The 23517-nt window shown below is 28.9% G+C and overlaps 2 protein-coding genes across 3 annotated transcripts in view; one reads left to right on the forward strand and one right to left on the reverse strand.

The window, feature by feature from the left end:
* LOC112680016 (sex peptide receptor) overlaps window positions 1–18317 on the reverse strand; it is a 241958-nt gene extending 223641 nt beyond the window's left edge. Inside the window, exon 1 of one of the 2 annotated variants that reach the window (XM_025550093.1) lies at window positions 18283–18317. The gene's annotated coding sequence lies outside the window, so the exon portion shown is untranslated. Of the gene's footprint in view, window positions 1–111; window positions 576–18282 lie in introns of those variants that run through there. The other variant, XM_025550027.1, reaches the window with a different exon arrangement.
* Window positions 18318–21527: 3210 nt separating this feature from the next.
* LOC112694665 (zinc finger MYM-type protein 1-like) lies at window positions 21528–23099 on the forward strand. The gene is made up of 2 exons (XM_025570209.1): window positions 21528–21669; window positions 21724–23099. The coding sequence occupies exons 1-2, from the start codon at window positions 21528–21530 to the stop codon at window positions 23097–23099; spliced, it is 1518 nt and encodes a 505-aa protein (XP_025425994.1).
* The last annotated feature ends 418 nt before the right edge of the window (window positions 23100–23517 follow it).

A 23517-nucleotide genomic window follows, 5' to 3' on the forward strand; every position in this document is an offset into this window, starting at 1 on the left:
ACTAGAATTAGTTTAGATTTTCAGAACATTATTAATGATAGTATTACAAAATATTAGCATATGAAAGATTTAGTGGGAAATGTTAGTTAGGGACCATAGTTTTTTACTTACAATTATTTTTACTCCCCCTGAGCTACATTTCTGTGGGCGTCACTGACTGCGAGTCATCGGCGCTTATATAGTCGTGGCGTGGAATACGCGGCCCAGACGACGACAAGTACACCGCGGTAGGCGTTCGCATTGCGCACGACGACGAGCGGAACAAAACTTTCGACACAGAATGAGCCGGGACTCGAGTCGCACAGCGATTAAATCGGACGGTCGAAAAAGGTTAAACAAAATATGACACAGGAAAAAAAAAAACACTACCGACGCGTTTACACTACGATTGTATTGAACGGGTGAAAAGACACGCGCGGGTGGCTTTTGGGAGTACGTTGTTCGGAAAAAAAAAAATGGCGACACTAATGGCACACCGGTTCGGCGACAACGCGCAGCGCACACGGAGAACGACGAATACGACGACGGTGATATCGCCCCCTCTTCCCGGGGTACAAAAGTTCATTTGCGTCGCCGGGCTGACCAACATTACGGTGTTAGACGTAACGCGACGACGCGTCAAATTCAAATTTCGATCTGTACCCAACCGTACCTGTATGCCTAAAGTTGATTTTTAATCGTATCGGACTTTGGTTTTTCCATCAGTTGCTCGTGTCCGAAAATCGGGTATAGTTTCGGCCCACGTCTAATAATTTTTATGCGCCTTATCCGACGGCGAACGGCACGGAGAAATATGATAATTTTTATAATTCACGTCAACTGCGGTATAACCAAATGGTTAATTTATTTTTAATGTTATCCATCGAAAATACGACGGTATCGGTGGACAACAAATAGGACAAAATGAGATTAGAAAAAAAATAATAATAATATCGTACAATAGCTCCAATATATTTTTTTGTTCTGGATTTTCTTCCCTAAACCGAAGTATCGAATGCTTTTGCAGATTTAATGCCCGTCGCACCTGAATATCAAACAATTTACAAATTTACTGATCACAATTTAGAAACATACATTGGTTCTAACACGTTTACTTCTAAAATGTTGGCTGAAATGTGGATAATGAGAAGCTATGGACCAAAAGCGTACCCAGGAATTTTTTATAGGGTGGTGGGGGGGTTCCTCATTTTTTTATATAATCTGTTCTCTAATTATAAATATAGTTTAACTCAATATCAACAAATTACTGTTAATACACTATAGTATGGTTTATACATTATAGGTATAAAATGTAATCTATACACTTTGTATATTAAAGATAATGGGAAATTAAAATACATTATATACTATTATTATACTATTTAATATTAAATCGTTGAGTATGTAGAAATTTCAATGGAGGTTCCGGACCCGAAAACCTCCCCTTGGGTACGCCCTTTCTATAGACTACAAATGTAATTTAATTATATCATCGACATTTAAAAGATCGATGATATGCAGCTCATATAGTTCCGGCTATATAGTAATTTATGTGTTATTTAAATTACAAAGGAAAACATATTTATTTATGAAATCTCTTCATAACAAAAAATTAAGGATTTCTCACGAAGACTCAATATCGTATTAATCATTTTGCGTGGTGCTTGCAACTCTGATCTAGTACACACGTTGGTTTTTTTTTTTATTTAATTTTCAAAAACCTTTTTGATGCAACTATAGTTAATTTTGAATAATAATATTATTATTTGTGTAATTTTGCGTAATGTTCAGAGAAGAATCAGAATGTAAAGAAGAATTACTTCTAAGAATTAGAGCACAACAGAGAAATGCATTCAACCGTATAGTATTTTCGAGAAAAGCAAAGGTTTTTTTAATAAATTGATCGAAGTAAATCTTTTTAATAATGAAATTAAATTTCAAGAATTCTTCCATAAAGATAAAGAACAATTTTATTTTATTTAACCATTGGTCAAACAAGATCTTACAATGGAACAAACTATGCAAGTACCGTAAAATGAGGTAACTTTGATAATTTGTATTTTTTATCTAAACATCAATGTAAACAGATGATAATGTATATGAATTATCATTTTTCATATTTTTTCGTGTAGTGCAAAAGGTCAACTGTCAAAAATTAGTTTTAGATAAGACATTGTAATCAATATTTGTTTGTTATTAATTGTTATTTAACGGGTTTGTAAAAACAAATGTTGTTAGCAAAAAATCAAGATCTGCGCAAAGTAAGTACATTTATAAAGACCATAACTTTACATACATCAATAAATTGTTAATTACATATACATTCAAATACATTATTGTGTATTAAATTTTATTTTGAAATGGTTGCGTTATAAACTTTTTTTTAATGTGTGGTAACTTTGATAGTCATTGTGGGGTAACTTTGATACTTTCTATTTTTTTTTTTATAAGTGATTCGCAACCCAAAACGGAAGGCTGATAGTCGGCCATATAAAAATTATGACGAAAATAAACTGGAGGAAGCATTAACAAAAATAGCTGATAGTGAAATATCAATCTTAGCAGATAGCAAATTGTATAAAATTTCTTATGAGACTTCACACAATCGTTATAACGAGAAGCATGTTAATCGACCTGGAACTCCTATTGTATTTACTGATCAAGATGAAATGGTCTTTCTAACAGTAGCCATGAAATGTGGCCAATAAAATAGTCTGACAATAATGACAAGACTGAAAAAGATTATAATTTATGATTATTATTATTAAATTGTTATTATTATAATTATTATTAAATTGTTTTTGTTATTATTTTTATTTTTATTGTAATTTGTTTTATTCAAATATTATAATATAAAGATTAAAGTTGATGTATGGTAAGCTTAAATTAGAATACAATAAAAAATTAAATTAAATAAGTCTAACAGTAATAACAAGACTGAAAAAGAATATTATTTATGGTTATCGTTATTAAATTGTTATTATTATTATTATTATTATTATTAAATTGTTATTGTTGTAGTTTGTATTCTAATTTATTTTATTTAAATAAATATAATAAAAAGATAAAAGTTGATTTATATTTACTTCTATCAATGTTACTTCACTTATGTAATATCAAAATACCTCAAAAAATAAAAGTCAAAAATTTTTTTTTGAGGCATCATTGATAGTTATACTATCATAATATATGATTTAATGTAATCAAATAGGGGGTATCAAAGTTATCCATATGGTGGAGAACATTGATAATTACATTAAATAATTAAAATGAGCGGGAAAAAATTATCAAACATTTTTTTTTTTTTTTAGTTTAAACAAAGAAATTATATAATTTAACATAATAAATTATTAAATTAAAAGTTTATTTTTTTAATATCAGATTAACAAAGCATGATTAAAAAAAAAACTAAGACAAATTATCAAAGTTACCCCATTTTACGATACCCTAACTAAAACCCCCTGACGAAAAATTGACAGTAACTTTAAGGTAAGTATTTTGGGAAATCATATTAAGAAAAAAATACAAATATTTAACACATATGTAAATATTTAATTTAATTTTAAAAATATATGAATACAAGTGCCTTGGTAAGTATGTAAAATAAATTTTGCTAACAACTAATTCAAAATTATAATGTGTGTTTACAATTACAGTTTTACTTGTAAAAAACAATTGATATTTTCAATGCTTGCATGTTTTGTACCAAGCGATAATAATAATAGTGTAAAATGGGCGGAACAAATACGTCAGACTATAAATGTCGCTTATTTTAATGTTCCATGTTTGTCTTCCAATTATCTCCAAAACTCTTCCCTCGTTCGTCTTTAGCGCTAGATCAACGGCAATACATTTTTCACCTTTTTATAACAATATTTGGTTTTCTTCATTTGGTTTCTTGCACTTTTGTTTACTAATTTTTTTATTATCATGTTTATACTTAATGTTTTACCATAATGTATTGTCATTATTTATTCATTCACACGTACAGCTGACTATTATTTCAAAAAGTATTAAACTTTTTCATTTTTTTTTTTTTTTTTTTTGGAATATTAAAATTTCAAATATTTTAACATTTTTAATACAACTTTATTATTTTCGTCCTTATTTTTGTCAGTAAAACTACGATCCACTCTTGATTTTCAAATGGTAAACTATGTGTACATTTTTAAAAATTTGTAAAGTTATTTTTTTCATGAATTTCCACGTTAACGTTTTTATTTTTGAATTATCGGTTGACGAGATTCAAAGTTTTACAATTTGAGTTTTTTTTTTGAAGGTGTTATAAAATTTTTAGTTTGTAAAGCCCCAGTTAATCAATATACACAGTAGCCTCTAACCAGTTGGTAGGTTATTTTTTGATAATATTGTAATTTGTTCGTACTAATAATAATCGAAGAACTATAACAGTGTTAACAATAAAAATAACCAATAACACATAAACAAGAATATCATTTTATGCCGAATACCAGATAAGTATTACTTGTATTTTGATATTATTTTATACAGGGACAGTCATACCATAGAAGAAATAAAATGTCATACTAGGTATTTTTGTGTACAATATTAATACTTTAATTTACGCACACATTAAAGTTAACCGTAAACTTTTAGTATTTTCAACTGTTTACCATGTTTTAAAATATTTTATCATTGTTCATCGTTCATAAAATGTTCGATGTGAATATGTGATTAATTTGAAATCTTAATTATGTAATTTTTAATTCTAAAATGAAATAAGTAATACGTAATACGTCTAAATATGCTTTTTATATTACTATAATTTGTATTGTGTTTAAATATTTTCAATTTATGTGGTACCTATACCTATCATATTCTTATGCATGATCATTGGACACCTAATTACTTGATAATTTCATTTTCTAATTGATTGGGAAGTTTTTAGGCAATATAGATAAACATAAGTAAAAAAAAAGCCCGTTGTGTAGACAATATATATAATGTCCGTTTAGTGAAATGTTTCCTTTATGTGAAGACGATTTTAAAACGTTCACAAAAGTATGTGAACAAATTTCCAAGGAACAAAATGTAAAATAATTAATAAAATAAACTTCAGCGTCTAACTCTTTCCACAATATTTATATTAATTTTGTTACTTATTAGTTATTAATTTATATATATAATATAAAGGGGGCTTTTTAAATTTCAAGCATGCTCACCTCATTTTAAACCAAAAGTGTTTGCATAAGGAAAATAAAATAAACACCATTGCATCTGTACTAGTTTTGTTTGTATTGTGTTTTGTAAACATTTGTGAGTTTTTTATTAGTATGACTAGGTTAACCATTGACAAATGACTTATATACTTAGGTATTAATGGTCGCATCCCAAAACCGCACACTTTTGATAAACCACGGTACAAGACCGAACATTTTTCATGAGTTGAAACCGCACTCTATTTTAGATTATATCTCAAAATTAACGGAATGGAAATAAGAAATGAAAAGGCTAAACATATAAAAACAAAATAATAGTTTTATGCGTTATTGGTACAAAATATTGGTGTTGCCATTTAAAATCTGAAGTTGATATATGTTTATCATGTAAATAAAAATATTAAAATTTATTATTTTATAATACTTTAAAAAAAAAAAAATTCAAAAACATTAATACCTTTTGAAATAATAAGTGTTTTTCGTGAAACGGTTTACCCAATATACAAGATAAATCAATTCGCTAGTATTGAGACGCATGAAGTATTATAAATTGTACTAGATGCATAATCATAAATTATAATAAATCTAATCATAAAAATTAAATAATTTTCAACAATAATATTATAATTTGATTACTGTAGTTTTTTTAGCAATAAAGGGGATTTTCTCTTTACTTTGTCTATTTATTAATAGTTTCGTAGTTTACATTTACATTCGACATAGCATAAAATTTTATAAAAAAATAGTCAATATTAGTTAAGGGGCCCTGTTTATTTATTGCCCGGGGTCCTATCATATTTATTTAAATCACTGGGTGGTTCTACAAGTGACTGCCAGCCGTGTGCACGAGCATTGTTAGGTGCGCATTCATTATTGTCGTTCCTATCATTAACACCGGACGGACGTATTGTATCGACGAAAAGTTAACAACAATTGACCACAATAGCACTGCGTACAAATGTATGGTAACACAAAACGATTACCTACCGTATTTTCGGAATAAAAGTTTCTTCCAATCTGGGTTTTGGCGTTTAGATTTTTTTCTATTCAGATTCCTAGTGAAACGAGAAATATATTAATTGATTTTACGATAATTTTTTTTTTTACGTCTGTTTACACGATTTTGACCAGAAGGATTTATTCGATTATCTATTTCAAGGGGAGTTTTTGATAAAAAAATGTTGTCCAGTTGATATTTTGAAGAGGATCTTCTTTTGAATTCCTTGATAGTTTTTCGAACGATTGAGAAAAACGGAGAAAAAATCATAAACAATTTTAATCAAGCACTCAGCACAACCTAGTACTTAGGCCTGCGCGATAGTCATTCGTTAGGCTCGATAGTCGATAGTGTCAAAACAATCAATTATTTCGATTAATCGATATATTTTAAAGACAAAATGTATATTCTTAGTTTTTACAAAATTATTTTATTCGCCATGTTCAATAGTCAATTTAGTCAATTATTGGATTAAAATAATCTATACTATCGGATAACCCATATTTTTTTTAACCCACGGCAACTTAGGCTATTGGATATTTGGACGTGAGGGGAGGGGGTTGGGTCTGTAGGATTTGAACATACGGTAGGGTGAAACACGTGTGTGCATAGTGTATGTGTGTGCCATGGAGACATAACTTTGTCCCTAAAAATTTTAGATGTTACTAGTAACTTACTAATTATACAATTCAGTGACTGCGACTTATCACTATGCCCCGATAAACCATAGTCCATAGCCCATAGGTACTATTATATAAATAAAAAGTACAATTCATAATATCAAAGTTTTACTTTTCTTTTTAACAAACAATAAATAAGTAAGTAGATTTCACTTAAAACATAATAAAATAAAAATAAAATAACATATCAACTTGACAACCAACATAAAAATAATTAATTTTCTCTGCTTTTAAAATATAAATAAAATTAACAGCTTATAGTTAGTAAATTTAATTTTAACATTAAAATAAAAATAATGAGGAACAGTTTACTCATCAATCTCAAATGTCAATGTTTCATATCTCAACAGACTTAAACTATAGGTTTAGGAACATAGTCCTTGTTCATCGATAAATATATTAGCCGACTCACGTGTTCATTTGAAAGTGAAGCTCTATGATCTGTCACTACCAACACACCTTTACTGATCACTCTTTCAGGCGCAACACTTGTTGCTTGGATTGTTAAATATTTTTTAGCCAGAACACTTAAAAGTGGATATGTACCATTATTTAAAACCCAACATTTTAAAGGGTCTTGCTCATATGACACTTTTGAAAAATCAATGTAAGATTTGAGTTCTTTGTCTATTTTTGATAATATTGTTACTTAAGTTTCTTCATAATCCAATAAAAATAAAAAGAATACATACAACATTACAATTTACAACATACATATAAATATATATTATATTATCTAATAAATTAATTAAGGAAAATTAACAAATTAACTACAAGACTACTTTAATATTCTTACTTTGTTATTGATGGATTCATCAAAAATGGTAGAGAGCCCTGTCTTTTTTTTACTGAGTTATAGTATACAAGCAAATATTTTTGTTTTTATTTCTCTGCACTTTTTATCAGAAGCATTGTCATTATGATTTTCATTAACAACACCGGATAATTTGTTTTTTAAATTAAATATGACTGGGTATATAGCTGTAACATAATTATCTCCAGCCAAATGGTTTGTAATTTCCCGTACTGGTTTTAAAACTGTAGTTATGTATTTTAAAACATAAATTTCTTCATCTGACTAAATTAACTTTTTGTAGTGTCCATTTTTATAAGTTTTCAAAAAAATAGATAATCCTAGTTCTTAATCTAATACTACTAATATTAAATCTAGTAATGATCACCATCTAGTTGTAGAGTATGATTTAATTTTTTTAAAGAAAAACGTTTTTGTTTGACTTCTAATTCTCTATTTGCTTGCCAACTATATGAGAAAATATTTTAAATACTTTGAACTTTGTGTATAGCAATTTGAATGTCTTCAAATTTGAAAATATTACCGACAGCAGTATTAAAAATATGGCCGAAACAGGGTACACGTGTAACTCTCAAATTTGTTATAGCATTTAATATGTTTGCTCCATAATCAGTTGTAAAAGCGCACACATTATTACTTGGAACAGATAAGTTATAATCCAATAATAATAATTGCAACGTATCAGCCAAGTTTTCCTCTGTGTGATCTTCTGATAATTCTACACACCCTAAGTATAAGTATACAGAACCTATAACAGAATTTAAGAAAATTAATAATAATTGAATAATAATTTTGAACTTAAAATATCATTTATAAATCAATTTACCTAAATCATATTTACTATCAATGAAATTAGCAGTTAAAGCCAAAAAATGGTTTGTTCAATCCAGAAAACCAACAATCCGTTGTGAATGATAAAAAATACGTTTTATTAATAATGAACTCAATATTGGTTTTTGTTTCATTATACAGTTTTGGTATTTTAAAATCAGTGATTATCTATCTACTTGGAATATTGTAGCTTGCATTTAGAGCCTTTGTAAAGAGCTTAAACTCTTCTTTAGTTACAATATTGTAAGGCATCATGTCCACAGCAATGAAATAATATTTTTCTAAATATTATGCTAATGCTGCATCAATTTTCGTTTGTGATGCCTTTGTTAAAGTGAATGATGACATCAAGCTTTGATTACTGATTGTATTGCCCTTTTTTACTATGGGTAATATTGGTTACTTCAAAATTAATTTACTTGTTGATGGATTTTGTGAGTTCATGTGATCATTATTTTCATTTTGATTTATCATTGGAATATCTAAATCTATATCTGCATCTTCTTGTATTATGTATTGCGATAATAACTAAAAGCAATGCTTAATGTAGGTCTCCACCAACCTTCATTTAAGTACGAAAGTACGATCCAAAGTTTTGTTTATGAATCTCATTTGAGTCATAAATATAGCTTAAGCATCACTTATTCATATGCATTAACTATGAATACGGCCCTAAATGGGCTAAATATCCAAAAAAATAATTGTATACTCTGTTTATTTTTTCTATGAGCTACCATTATATTATATATAATAATTAATTAGGCATGAATAAAATAATTAAAGTAAATGTATGTACAATTTAATATTCAATATCAAAAATTATTTAAATGCCACACAAACTTATAATGATAGAAAAATAAATCAAAATGACAGTAAATATAACTTGATAAAATAAATATGTAATGAATTGAAAAAACTTAATTGCACAAGTGTTGGAAATCGATATGCACATAGGCATCTTCTGGTATGGTCCATTTCCAAATATTTTGCTTCGTGTCTAGATTTCAAATGAGATTTGGTCGTATTTGTACCTGAATTGGCATAGGACTTGGTGCAAAGTTTGCATATAGCTTTCAGACCACACATGCTTTTCTCGAAAACTTGCCACACCTCACTTATTGTAGTAAATTGTATTATTAATTTTAATTAAGCAAAATAAAGCACTTTTACTATAAGTTGATGGTTAGTCATCAGTACTCGGTTACTACTGTTACTGTAGTAGTGTAGTCTGTTAAAAAAAAATAGCTATCAGTTATCACGGCTATCAATGTATCGATAGTTCCAATTATACCAATTGTATCGATATTTCCGATTATATCGAATGTATAGATATACCTGATTAATCGATACTATCGAGTATAAAAAATGATTAATCGATATATTGACACAGGCCTATTAGTACTACGTCATACATTATTCCATTAGATTATAATTAGATCACTTATATAAGTATTTTATAGACATTTCATAATTTTATTAATAATTTTATGACATTTGTTCTAGAAAATATGCTCGCACTTGAAATGTTTGATTAAAAGTAAAACCTGACTTATTAAGAAATTTAATTCTACTATTAAATCAAAAATATGAACCACTCTTTCACTTAAAATCATTTATATTGATCTAGGAGTTGGACCTTGTTTTTAAAAAGTAATTCTTATAAAATTCTAGTTATATAATTCAATCTTGCCTCAGAGATATTTTACTATTTTAGATTAGAAAAAGTACTCTTTTAATATAAAAAAAAAAAACCTTTAAGGTTAAAAAAAGCTCACAATCACAGTATATTTTTATTCATTTCTATTACATAAGTTACAATAAACTATTAATAATTGAAAAAATTCAACAAAATATTTATTCAAATAAAATATTTCAAGATTATAAAATAATGAAAAAAAAATATACATCTAAACCGAACAGAAAAAACCCGTTTCGACATTTAAAAAAGCTATATTTGAAAAAATCCTTGCTACACATTTGGAGTGTTACAGGAATCAGTATTGAACAGTATATTCAATTTTAATTTCAATTTCATAATGTTTTTCATATTTTAGATATCGTGACCAATGAGTGAATAAATGAGTGGTATTTTAATTGTATGTACTTAGATAATACAGATTATGTATCTATAATCATGTTGGCTATGCAAAATTGCTACGGTACTATATTCGCGACTAATGCGATTTGTTAGAACTTTATCAATTTTATTATTTTTTATTTATTAAATAAATCGTCAAATAGAAATACTTGATCAAATTACAGGTCAATTCATACAATTCACAAGTTACAAATAATCTACTTCAAATTTATTTTTATTTTACATTTCTACCACACAATAACCAAGTACCATAGATATATAGATAATTTCATAAAAATCTAGTGCTAATCTTATATAATAATATGTAATATAATTTAAAATAAACTAAATTATTGAAGCAAAATAAAGAAATAAAATTGTCATTTATACTGTTTAATTTCATATCAAACCATCAAATTGATATAAAAGTATGGATAATATTACTTTAACCACTTCACGACAAAGTCGAAAAATTTTCCATATAGTTTAAAAAACCGTCAATTTCACTAAATGAACATATTGAAGTGAATATCCACTTCATGAAATAAGCGATTTCACTAAGTGGATGCAACATATATATATATATATATATGTCTAAATTATGTTATCGCTATATGTATACATTCTACCATTGACTGGGTTGTGTTGACATAAATTTCGGAAGTAGTACTGTTTGAACATTGTTTGCAGAACGGAAAAATGACAAAATTCGACCGATTTAGATCGTTCGGGACGTCAAGGATAGACTGAAAGCTCAGAATACAGTATGCTCTTGTACTGTAGCTAAGTGCGGAGAGTATATAATGTTTGGCTGGTGACGCGGCGTATTTGTAATAGCAATAGCGAGGCTTAATGGCCAGGAGTAAATAAAATATTGTAATTTATTTATGGGGTCCTAAAAACGGTCAGGTAAAATTTTGAGGGTTTTCATATGATGAAATAATTATATAATATATATATATATATATATATATATATATATATACATTTATTACGTTTCACAAAATGTTACTCCCATATAGTTTTTTTAGTTTTTACAAAAAAATATTGACTTTGCGAAAAATGTAAACGAACACCTTTTTTTACTAAATAACAAATTCTACAAACAATTTTCTAATGACTTTTGAAAAAAAACCGAAATTCGCGGGATAATGTCTAAAATGCTGCAAATTTTTACGTTTTTTTCTAAACTTTGATGTTATGGTGTGCCCTGTTAATCATATTATACAAAGCTAAAATGTTGTGGATCTTATTTTCAAACTCAATGAAAAAAATTCCCAGATGGTACTCCTCGAATTTTGAAGAAAAAAAGCGTTCATATATAAATAACGGGCACTCTAATATTCTTGTATATATTATATAATTATTTCATCACATCAATACCACCAACATTTTACCTGACCGTTTTTAGAAAAACATAAATAAATTACAATATTTTATTTACTATCGGGAATTTAGCCTCTTTATTGCTATTACACAAATTTTAAAACTTAAAAAAATAATATACACCTCAATATATATATATATATATATATAATTATAACAATTTATAAATAATTATGTTTTACTTTTATACATTTATATTTTATTGTATTGATTTTATACATTTATGAGTATTAAACATTGAATAATTTTAATTTTAGCTACATTTTTTATTATTTTATTATTAATTACAATAATACTAGTATTGTATATTATTATCAATACAGCAGTGCAAAGGTTTACTACGTTACGTTGGATAAAATTGTCACATGCTTTTATACATGGGTAACATATTATACGCATTTATATAATGGTTAGAAATATTTATGTTTACATACAATAACTATAGATACAAGTTTGTCAGTTTGTTAGTGCTTCTATTGATCATTATATATATTGTTTATACTGTCAATACTTATAATCCATAGCGTTAAAATCGTGCAAATGAAATTCAATGTATCCAAAGTGTATTAACGGTGATGTGATGAAATATAAAGAGAAAGTTTGAACCGTATTATTCTTACCTAAATCAATTATAGTTTACCAATAGTATACATCCATTTAAGAATAAGTTGAAATGTGTTTTCTCTTTCAATAACAACTGTGTAAAACTACATGGAAATACAACTGATTGCACTACCATCATAATATTCTTTGATAATTCATTAATTTTTTTTAAGGCAATACTTTTGACGACTCTTTAATAAAAAGATTGCACGGTATTTAATCAGTTTTTCAACTTTAAATTTTATGTATAGCAACGTTCTTAAATTTAATATATCTTTATTTATTTTGGCTGGTTCGAAGCCTGTCAAAAAAACAAGGGATATTTTATTTGATAATTTTGTATACTTATGACGTTATGGACACTTGTCACGTAAAAATGCCAATTTTCTCAATGGTGATCCCTATTTCATTATCAACTGTTGACGAGAGTAAATTACGAATATCACGTTGCTTCGTATTCGTAGTTTTGACCATGTGATATTCAATTGGTTATCCGGTAATTTTTTTACTACAGCTCGGTTTAAGTCTGAACTAGTAGTTCGAATTCACAAATCTTTTAGAGATGATTTGAAAGTAAAATTTTCCGGGACAGTAAGGTTTTAGCGTGATAACAACCGTCCTTTGCTGGTCATTTCAACAATATGTTAATTCCCACTACTAAATTAATATCTGCTGATAAAGGTACGTCCTTGTATATCTGCATCGCCTCCGTTAGCACAACAGTCCGAATTCACAGTCACCACCGGTCGGTCACAGCATTACATAGCACCGCTAGATAAAAATTAATGTTATTGTCGTTCGTGAATTATATATTGAATCGTTTAAATACCTATATATTATTATAATCTGTATTTTTATTTTCTGTCTCGCTGTCTATGTTCAATTGCCGTACGTGAATACGTCCGTACGTCATACTAGTTACGCCTGTTACATTGTGTGACGGGTGCACCGTTTTCTTTTTTTTTTCATATAATTGTTATAAGTAGTGGGCACGAACCGCCGTCTATAATTATTTTATACTAGCGATCAGCCTTGGCTCCGATTATCTGGATCTGCAATAAAATAAATCTGTAGAAATTTGTGATAAACCGGTCGATGTGGTAGTAAGCTCCCAGCTAAGTACACTTGCCTTTAAATTTTAAATTTTGGCATAATACCACAATTGACGAATTGCTTACTCTTGAAAGAGGTCATTTGAAATGTGTTATTACAACGGTGTATATTGTGCATGAATTATTTAGATTTCGAATGGAATGATCACCCGTAAGGAGAGAGTGAAGTGGTTCAGGTGGAGAAAAAATATATTCTAATTTTACTTTTCCTTGCAAGCAACACATGCCATTCGATTCTTCATTGAATTTCAATTCCGAGTAATGTTTACACATTATTGAAATGGTACCTATTGGTACTATACAATCGTCCTTGTAAGGAATCGAAAGATCGTAATTCATGGCAGAATTTTCTTTATTTACTTATGAATTAGTTACTCTCTCGGTTAGATTGTCCGTTTTGTTCGATGTAACTATATGTCAGTGTGGACGATTTTTTGGTTCTCTGTATTCGATGTCTATTCCTATCCTGGCTAAAGCGAGCCTCACGTTCCGTTGACGATTCTTCATCTCTTGCAAAACGTGCTATTTTGGCATTCATTGTACTACGAACATGCTCAAACAACGACATCTTCCAAAAATGAATTAATAATTTCTGTATAAAGTAAGTACTATTTACTCAATTCAGTAAATAATAATAATAATCTAATCTTATTGTCATGATAACACACCGCACACATAGTACAATAATACAGTCTTCAGTCTGTTCTTTTTCTTTTTTTACAAAAAAACCTTCCTCACGAATCACTTTATCAATTAAAAAAAAAACCCACGTCAAAATCCGTTGAGTAGTTTTAAAGATCTAAGCATACATAGGGACAAACGAGAGACGACTTTGTTTTATATAATACCATTTAAAGATATAGATTTATTCAGACCGTACACACACGGCGGCAATTTGTGAATTTATAAATTACATTTTTTTAATTATTTAGACTAGATTGACTAGTTGCAGCTGCCCAGACCACGCACCGATAACCTGTTAGTGTTTTATTCACTTATTGTTATTTATATTGCTGTTGGCTCAAAAGGGCTGCTATATTTCCATTTATTGTTATTTGTTCACCACATTCTACCAATTTATAACCATTTTTTACATTAGTTTAGTTACCTCTCCTTAATCTTAAACACACATACATGTTCCCACCACCATAGAACCGCTCTCGCAAGACTTGCTCGACAAACCTGTCTACTTCCAGTTGAGTGCTGTACCCTTTACACACCATGTTACCGACTGATTCGGTATCGGTATTTAGCGTATTAGGTAGTGCGTAGGAAGCAAAAGCTTTCCGAGCATGCATAATATTATTTCATACCCCTGGCCAAACAAATATCTCGATGAATATTGTATATTATACAAGTTATGCAGATGAAATTTTAAAATTTGGAAACAGTGCACACACGAATCATGTATTTGTACAAATATTTTACTTTTACTTCTAGTATTTAGGTATTATGTATGCATGTTTACGTTCAACTGCATAGCCTAGGTTGGAATATTATAACGTGTAGGTATTATTTTTTATTCAAAATGCGTATGTATGCAAACGAGACAAGTGTCGAATAAATATATTATATTGATGAGAAAATAAATATCAATGATAACGAAGTATCTGAACAAAATTCACACATAAGCGTGCGCAGACCTATATATCAGGAGGTGCCTACAATACTTTTGGGTTATATCTTAATAAATTATATTGTATAAATCATTAAATAAACATAACTTTAATTTTTAATTTAATATTGTGGTATATTAATCCCAATGACCATATATTTTCCTTGAATCTCGTATATTTTTCTTAGATAGTTTTAATTATTTATGATTAGTACTTTTGTAGTCAATTGTAGCTGTTATATTATCAAAATAAGTTTTTACACAAACATTTATAACATTTTATTTTATTTTTTCTATCTCGAAACGTCATTTATTTTTATCAAGTAGTTAAGAATAAATTGCATCTAATTTGAGCAACATCAATTAAAATACAGGCTCCTTACTCTTAGATTTAAAGTTTAGGGCCCAACTTATGACTTTTGAGGGGTATCCAGGCACACCTGATATCCCTCGTGCGTACGCCTATGGGTTCACACTACAATAGTATACATATAGAATAAGTCGATTTTGAAAAAAAAAACCTATATCGAAAAATGATCAGGATTTATATCGCTACATAATTTAGTAGTTTGTACTTGAATAAAAGAAAGGAGAAAAAACCCGACTGTCCGAATACTTTGTTCGCCCATAGCAGTAATTTGTTAAAAAAAATAATAATAATAATAATATTAATAATATGGCCAGCGTAAAATATTTATAAAATTAACCCCTGAAAATTAAACCAATGGTGTTGTTTTCCGTAGTAATAAATTGGTCATTTTACCATTGACTTTTTCAAGTCAAATTTAAAGGCTAGTCTTCCACATATCGGTGGTTACGGCCGGCATTAAATAAAATAAATATTTCAATTGCGCTTGCTACAGAGAATTCATTACAACAAGACAATCAATAGAACCATTAGGAAGCTTAAAGAGGAAACATAAATCTAGTTTAGTGTGCGCGTACAAACACGCAGACACACTCGCAGGGTTTCTAACTTAATAACTTTTAACTTGTGGTATGGTTATGTTGCCTGAGATTTTCCCCGTTAGCAGTGCAAACATTACGCATAAATATCGCTGGCATACAATCCCTTTCCCATGCTCGCCGAGGTGACGGAAATCGACAGACGGACAAACTAATAACGAGCCGACTTAGACGAAATTAAGTCAAAAAAGTTTTTAAGATTTGAAGAGCACAATTCATATACATACATAGCTAATACTGAATGAGGTACTTATTTCCCCTCGGACCTTAAACACGTCGAAACAGACATTTGCTTAATACTTTTTCCATTCGAATAATGTAAAAAATGATTTCCTTGCGTTCTAAATCGAATATAAAGATACGGAAAATATATTAAAAACACACACACGCACACATATAAATTTATATTCGAAATTACTTTAGTTTGTTACATTTTGAAGCCGAGTCGACGTTTTAACATACCTATGACTGTTTGAGAAAAATACAACGATTCCCACGAAAACCTTTAAAAGTTCGTGACGTATATAGAGGCGTACACTACGCCTCAATAATATCAATATTGTTATTTAACATTTCGTATAACTTAATAATATGTTTTTTTCGGACCACGAGAACAGGGAAAACAAACTGCTGATTCAATGCCGATTATGTGGGCGTTTATAAATAAATCATTTGTCAAATACTTTTATTGGGGTTGTAAACGTGCATTAATTTATTTTCGTCATATTACAATCGGACAATCAAATACAATGTAACAATCGAGTCCTTCAAGTTGTTGTTCAATACGCGAATAAAATCAAAACGAATAAAACATATGTACGCCAAGACTGAAATATTTAAAAAAAAATATATATATATATATATAATACACATTTATTTATTTATATATTAGAATTTTTTTTTAAATTTTTATTTCTTAATTATTTTATATTCAAACGAATTCTAAGAATTTATTTGTATTTAAATGATGGATTTTAACAAACAACCATGACAAACGATAGACAATTTCACAAATAACTGGTGTTAGTAACAATGTACAATTGTGAAAATTGGATCACATATTAATTTCGTACAAAAAACACAAAATGTTTTAACTGTTATTGACGAAAACTTACCTAGATTTGTTCATAAATTATGAACACATACGTATGAAAAATATTATATTCATGTTTTTATTTTAACATGTAAAGTTGATAATTATTTTCATCACAAGTTACATTTAAATATTGGAGTTTTCGGTGCGCACTATTTTGCATAGGTTATACGCATAAATCATTCCCAGGTCACCGTCATCTCATTCTCTCTCACGATACCTCTTTTGCATTCACACACACGATCTTTCTCTCTTTTCTATTTTTCTCACATTGCATATTGAATCATATTCTAATGTGAAGGCATCATAACATACATCATACTTTAAATGTTCCCAAGTGTAAACCTAAAATAACCGCAACAGTATCTCTCTTTACCTGTACTAATTGAGTTGGAGAATACCAAGTTGCAAAAGTTCCATCGCAAAATCAAAATCGTTTGTTACCATTAATATTATTTGCATGTAAAACATACGTATGGAGCCGTTGATTTAATCGACAAATGCTGTTTAAGTTTTAAAATAAACACCAGTGTTTAATATTGAAACTTGCGAATTGATATTTAAGTTCACAGTTGCTCGAACTACAGTTAACTTACTATATGTTTCAGTAATTAAATAATAGTATTTTTTTTTTATAGTTTATGATTACACGGTGCTTGAAAATGTCACAAATTAAACTAAGTTCCTATGGTGATTTACGGTCTTCTGATTTAATTACGTTCATTATATAATTATAAAACATCAATTTATGATACGAATCATTCAAAATATTGGTTTTTATAAAGTTTTTTTTCTTTTGTGTTTTTATAAATGATTCCTAAAGCTCACACACATTGCAAAAGTTATGATTGATAAGTTTTTATAAATATGATGTATAGAATCACCATAAGTTATTTAAGTCGAGGGATTTTGATATAAATTTAAAATAAATATAAAAATTGAGAATACTCACAGTTATTGAAAGCCCACTGGTTTAAGCCAAGCCTGAAACAAAATATTTATATATTATACACAATATTCGATTATTCATATAGGGTACTAATATAATATGGATTTATAAAATACGAATATGTTTTTTTGTTCTATAAAAAATAAATAAATAAATAAAATAAAATAATAATATATAGTGAGTATGGTACAGTTTAGTTTGATTTAAAATGTCAGTTCACTAGAATAGAAGCTTTAAATTTTTTATTTTTATTTTTATTTTCCTTGCACTTTTACACAATACAATATTAAGTAATATTTATAAAATTTACATACTTAAATCACAGAATAAAAATATATTCTTTAAAATGTTTTATATTATGATTTTTGATAGGCATATATAAAATAAAGACGTTTGTCAAGAGCATTGTTTTTTGTCGACCAGTAATTATAATAATTATAATAATTGTAATTGTAATTTTAATTATAATACGATTTTTACAGCAGAATTTATCTGAAAAAAAAATGGTGTTGCATTGAACAGTTCGTAATTCTATTCACTGGAATAATAGAGGTTGATAATTCTATTGTTTTTTTTTATATTTTTAATTTCCTTCTATATCATAAATCGATTCGAGAAACATACGATTCAAAGTTGGTTCAGTAACGTATATTATTTTTACAAAGTACTCTTTTAAAAATTTATTAGTTTTTCTACAATATTTTTAATAGGGAAAAAATGAACTATTAATCAAGTAGAAATTTATATATAGCGAAATCTATCAGAGTCAATTAGATTTGAGGAAACGCATATCTTAAAAAAAATAAAAGGTTGATTACTTCCGTGATGAAAATCGGAATAGGTGAGATTTTTCTTCTTTAACTTATGTGTGATTACATTTCGCGGAGCCTGAAATTATATTTTGGATTGACTATCGCTTTTAATCATTGTTGTTAGCACACATTGGTTCCGGTTAAATGAATTGCGATTAGTACTCGTAAATTAATAATTTCGTTTTTTGACAGTGATGGGGTTCTCGGTTGAGGGAGTTCAAAGTCATTCGTTACGCCTTATTGATTGAAATAATGTGAGATATTTTTAGTGTGCTCGTTATTGTTTACAACTTGATCGTTAATTACCATAATTGACCATACGAATCCAACCGTTTTATTACAAGCAACGCGCCAGTCGACACAACGGCGTCACCGTCTAACGTAGACACCAAAGGTCACTGTACGTGACGGTGCTTTGGGTTCTGCTTAATTTTGGATTTAATATTCTTTGAAAGGCCACCGGTAGATTTTGATAACGGACCCAGGAATGAGGCAAATGTTTAAAATATACGTTGGTTGATACAAATCACGCACTATTCAGTTGGGATCTACAATTAATTACACTGAAATGAACTCTTAGTTCGCACGAAAAACAAAAACCTTGTGCACATTTTCAGGTGACCACATGTGAGATAGCGTATTAGTCTAGAACTCTAAACTATTAAAGTTTTGAAATAATTTATTATACGAACGACACTAAATGCTAACGTAAAAAGCGTACATATCCCACATTTGCCTACCGTAATAATAATATGTAACGTAATAAATGTGCATTGTACGATTAAAGCAATGTAAAAACTTTATGCCATATTATATACTCAATTTGATTCTATTTGAAACTGACAATATAATGTAATTTAATTTCAAATTTAATACCATTTGTAATATTTCCATTATCTTTTAAAATATGTTAAGAGAACCTTAATAGATCAAATCAAAAGGATTTATTTTTTATTTATTAATAATCATATAATGGTTGTACAATTTCTTTTCAATTAATTATGTTGAAATCCGTCGTTTAAAAACGCTTAGTTAATGAACGCTTTGAATACATATAAGTTCAAGAATTTGATATTACAGTTATGATATTAAAAAAAAAAAATCGCAATCTGACGCTGACTGTCGTTATCACAATGGCTGTCGACGGCCGCGTCTATATTTTCTGGTCAACCGCTTCTATCGTTTAATTTCCACCGACCATCATTGTTTGGTGATTCATATTTGCCGCCGTTGCATAATATCAGAACGCGGTTTTGGTATCGTCCGTCTACGGTGGTATTATTGCCAGGGCCGGCGGAAGGCATGTGCGGGCAGTGCATTCGCACAGGGCGGGAATATTACAGGGGCGGCAATATGAGCAAGAAGATAATTATGCAATACAAACAATACAAATAAAAATATGCTTAAAAGTTTGTGGTAATTTATTTTTTCTGTTGTATATTATATTAAATTAAAATTTTTTATGTGAGCACGTCATCAATATGTGTTGTGCGCTATCAGTAATTAATAATTATTGCCTAGGTACCGTATTGCTCACCTGCCGCCCGAGACAAACCGATATAATTGTGACACATAAATGTACATTAGACGGACGTCGCGGCGGCTTTTGGACTAGGTGACGGCGCGCGGCGTACCACGTATCGATAATGCACCAGGCATTATGAAATATACCAATATAGATGGAACGGGAATCCCTGGTTTTTCGTTATCGCACCGCCGCCGTCTCAATTCATAGGGCAACGACTGTAAGATGTAACAACTGTAATAGACGACATTAATTGTAGTTCGACCACTGACTAACATACACGTAATACATTTACAGCAGCCTAATGACAGACAACGAACAATAATTAATTATTAGTTATTACATTGTGATTTGCGAGGTAAGTTAAGATTGTTTATTCTTATTCGAAATTACACTAAAAATATAAATTACTTATAAGTAGGGCTCGGATTTTAAAGTATAATAAATAACAAAAAAGCTAAAATAAATTGGTTTATTTGGAATCAGAATGACGTGAAACGAATTTATGTATAAAAATTTCATACATAAAATAAGAAACATTTGCTTAAAAATCCTAGACCTGCTTATAAATATTAGATATTGAATCATTGTAATCATCATTGAATCATAATACAATACAATTTTTTAACAATAATTATAATTTTAAAGATTATTTTTAATTAGGGCAGATATAGTGAGGTGCTGTGTCTTCTATAATTTTAATATTTTAATAAATATAATTCATAACCCTAGGGTCTAGGGAAACTGTATAATTAAAATTTATATTGTTTTGCTACATTAAATAACGCATATTTAAGTATTTAAAAAAATTAAGAACATTAGAAAATTGTCTATATAATTTCACTGTATTTTTTTACGACTTTTAAAAAAAAAAAAATTATCCTTTTTTAGTTCATTCGGATTTGATAAATATGTCAGATAGCAGGCAACGTCTTTCGGGTTGTGAATATAAAAAAAGGAAAGCTGAAAAGGAAGCAAACATAAAAAAACAAGCAGGATCATTAAAAAAATTTTTCCAAAAGTCTACTGTTCTACATGAATCTATATCTGCGAGTAATAACATAATTACTTATCATACTCAAAATACATCTACATAAATAGTTATAGATTCTGTTATTCTAACTTCTGACCAAGTTGATGAAAATCCGATAGAAACCGACATTGCCTTTACTAAAACGTTAACCACATTAAACGATTCTTCAAACCATTTAATTTCATCTGAATCTAAAGAACTAACGTTAATTATAGGCACTGATCCTGCAACTTGGCCATTTTTTTTAAGCGATAAGTTAAAAACAACAATCGTTGAAAAAGGTCCTCCTTCACCCATTCTCAAAACTTTCGTATTTCCTTTGGATGACAATAATCGTAGATTTACAGTTTTTAATTATCAACGTTGCCTGAGTAACGAAGAAAATGTTCTAAGAACATGGCTTGTCTATTCCTTATCCAAGAAAGTTATTTTTTGCTATTTCTGTAAACTGTTTTCAATTTCAAAAACTAAACTAGGAACAGATGGATATAACGACTGGCGACACGTTTCTATTATTTTAAAAGAACACGAGACATCAAATTCCCAACTTAGAGCACATCAAACTTGGATAGAATTTTCTTCAAGATTAAAAGATAAAAAAACGATTGATGACTCTAATCAACGCATATTTGAATCGGAAAAAAAATACTGGAATGCAGTTTTACAGAGAATCGTGTCAGTAATACAGCTTTTAGGTCAACAAAATTTAGCATTTCGGGGTTCATCAGATCAACTTTACAAACAAAACAACGGCAATTTTTTAAAAATTATAGAGCTTATGGCGTTATATGATCCTATAATGTCCGAACATGTTAGACGAACAATGAATACTAAAAATAAAACTCATTATTTGGGAAAAGACATACAAAATGAAATCATAAGTTTAATATCCGGTGCTATTAAGACACGCATACTTAATATGGTTAAGGAAGCGAAATATTTCAGTATAATTTTGGACTGTACTCCTGATTTAAGCCACGTTGAACAAATGACCATTATTATTCGTTTTGTATTTGTTGAATCGTCAAAAAAAGAGTCAAATGTTACAATTTGTGAACATTTTCTCGGTTTTATTCCAATAGAAACTAGTACTGGAATGGGCCTTTCTGATATTATTATACAGCAGTTGAAGGACTTGGGAATTCAAATTGAAAATATGAGGGGCCAGGGATATGACAATGGAGCGAATATGAAAGGCAAACATTCTGGTGTACAACGAAGAATTCGCAATATTAATCCTCGCGCTTTCTTCGTTCCTTGTTGTGCAAATTCTTTAAATCTTGTTGTAAATGATACAGTTAAGTCATCAAAAGAGGCGATTGAGTTTTTCGATATTATTCAAAAAGATTACGTTTTTTTTTTCGGCATCTACACACCATTGGCAAATTCTTTTAAGACATATTACAAATTTAACGGTAAAGCCATTAAGTCAGACAAGATAGGAAAGTAGAATCGAAGCACTTAAACCTTTTTGTTATCAAATAGGAGAAATATATGATGCTTTATTCGAAATTGTGCAAGATAAAAATGTGGATTCTATGACTAGACATGAAGTTGAATGTCTTTGTAAGTATATTAAACAATTTATGTTCCTTTGTTCTATCACTATTTGGTACGATTTACTTAATCAAATTAATCCTGTTAGCAAATTAATGCAAACAATTAATTTTGATATCAGTGCAGCTATACAAATATTGGAAGCATTACTATCATATTTGAAACAGCAAAGACTTGGTTGCGATAATTAATTTGATAAATATGTTTTTGAAGCTTCAAAAATGGCATCAGAAATTGATGTGGTGTCTGTATTTGAGCAATCGGTTGGAAGAATCAAAGCACGTCGTGTTAAAAGACAATTTGATTACGAA

The sequence above is a fragment of the Sipha flava genome, unplaced genomic scaffold, assembly GCF_003268045.1.
Source record: "Sipha flava isolate LNK unplaced genomic scaffold, YSA_version1 0_pilon_pilon, whole genome shotgun sequence".
NCBI classification, from domain to species: Eukaryota; Metazoa; Arthropoda; class Insecta; order Hemiptera; family Aphididae; genus Sipha; species Sipha flava.

Excerpts from the sequence above, each read along its gene's own strand:
- LOC112694665 (XM_025570209.1), top strand. The coding sequence starts at position 21,528 with ATGTCAGATAGCAGGCAACGTCTTTCGGGTTGTGAATATAAAAAAAGG. Across the intron at positions 21,670-21,723 it reads ACATGAATCTATATCTGCGA|ATTCTGTTATTCTAACTTCT; the intron begins GTAATAACATAA and ends AAATAGTTATAG.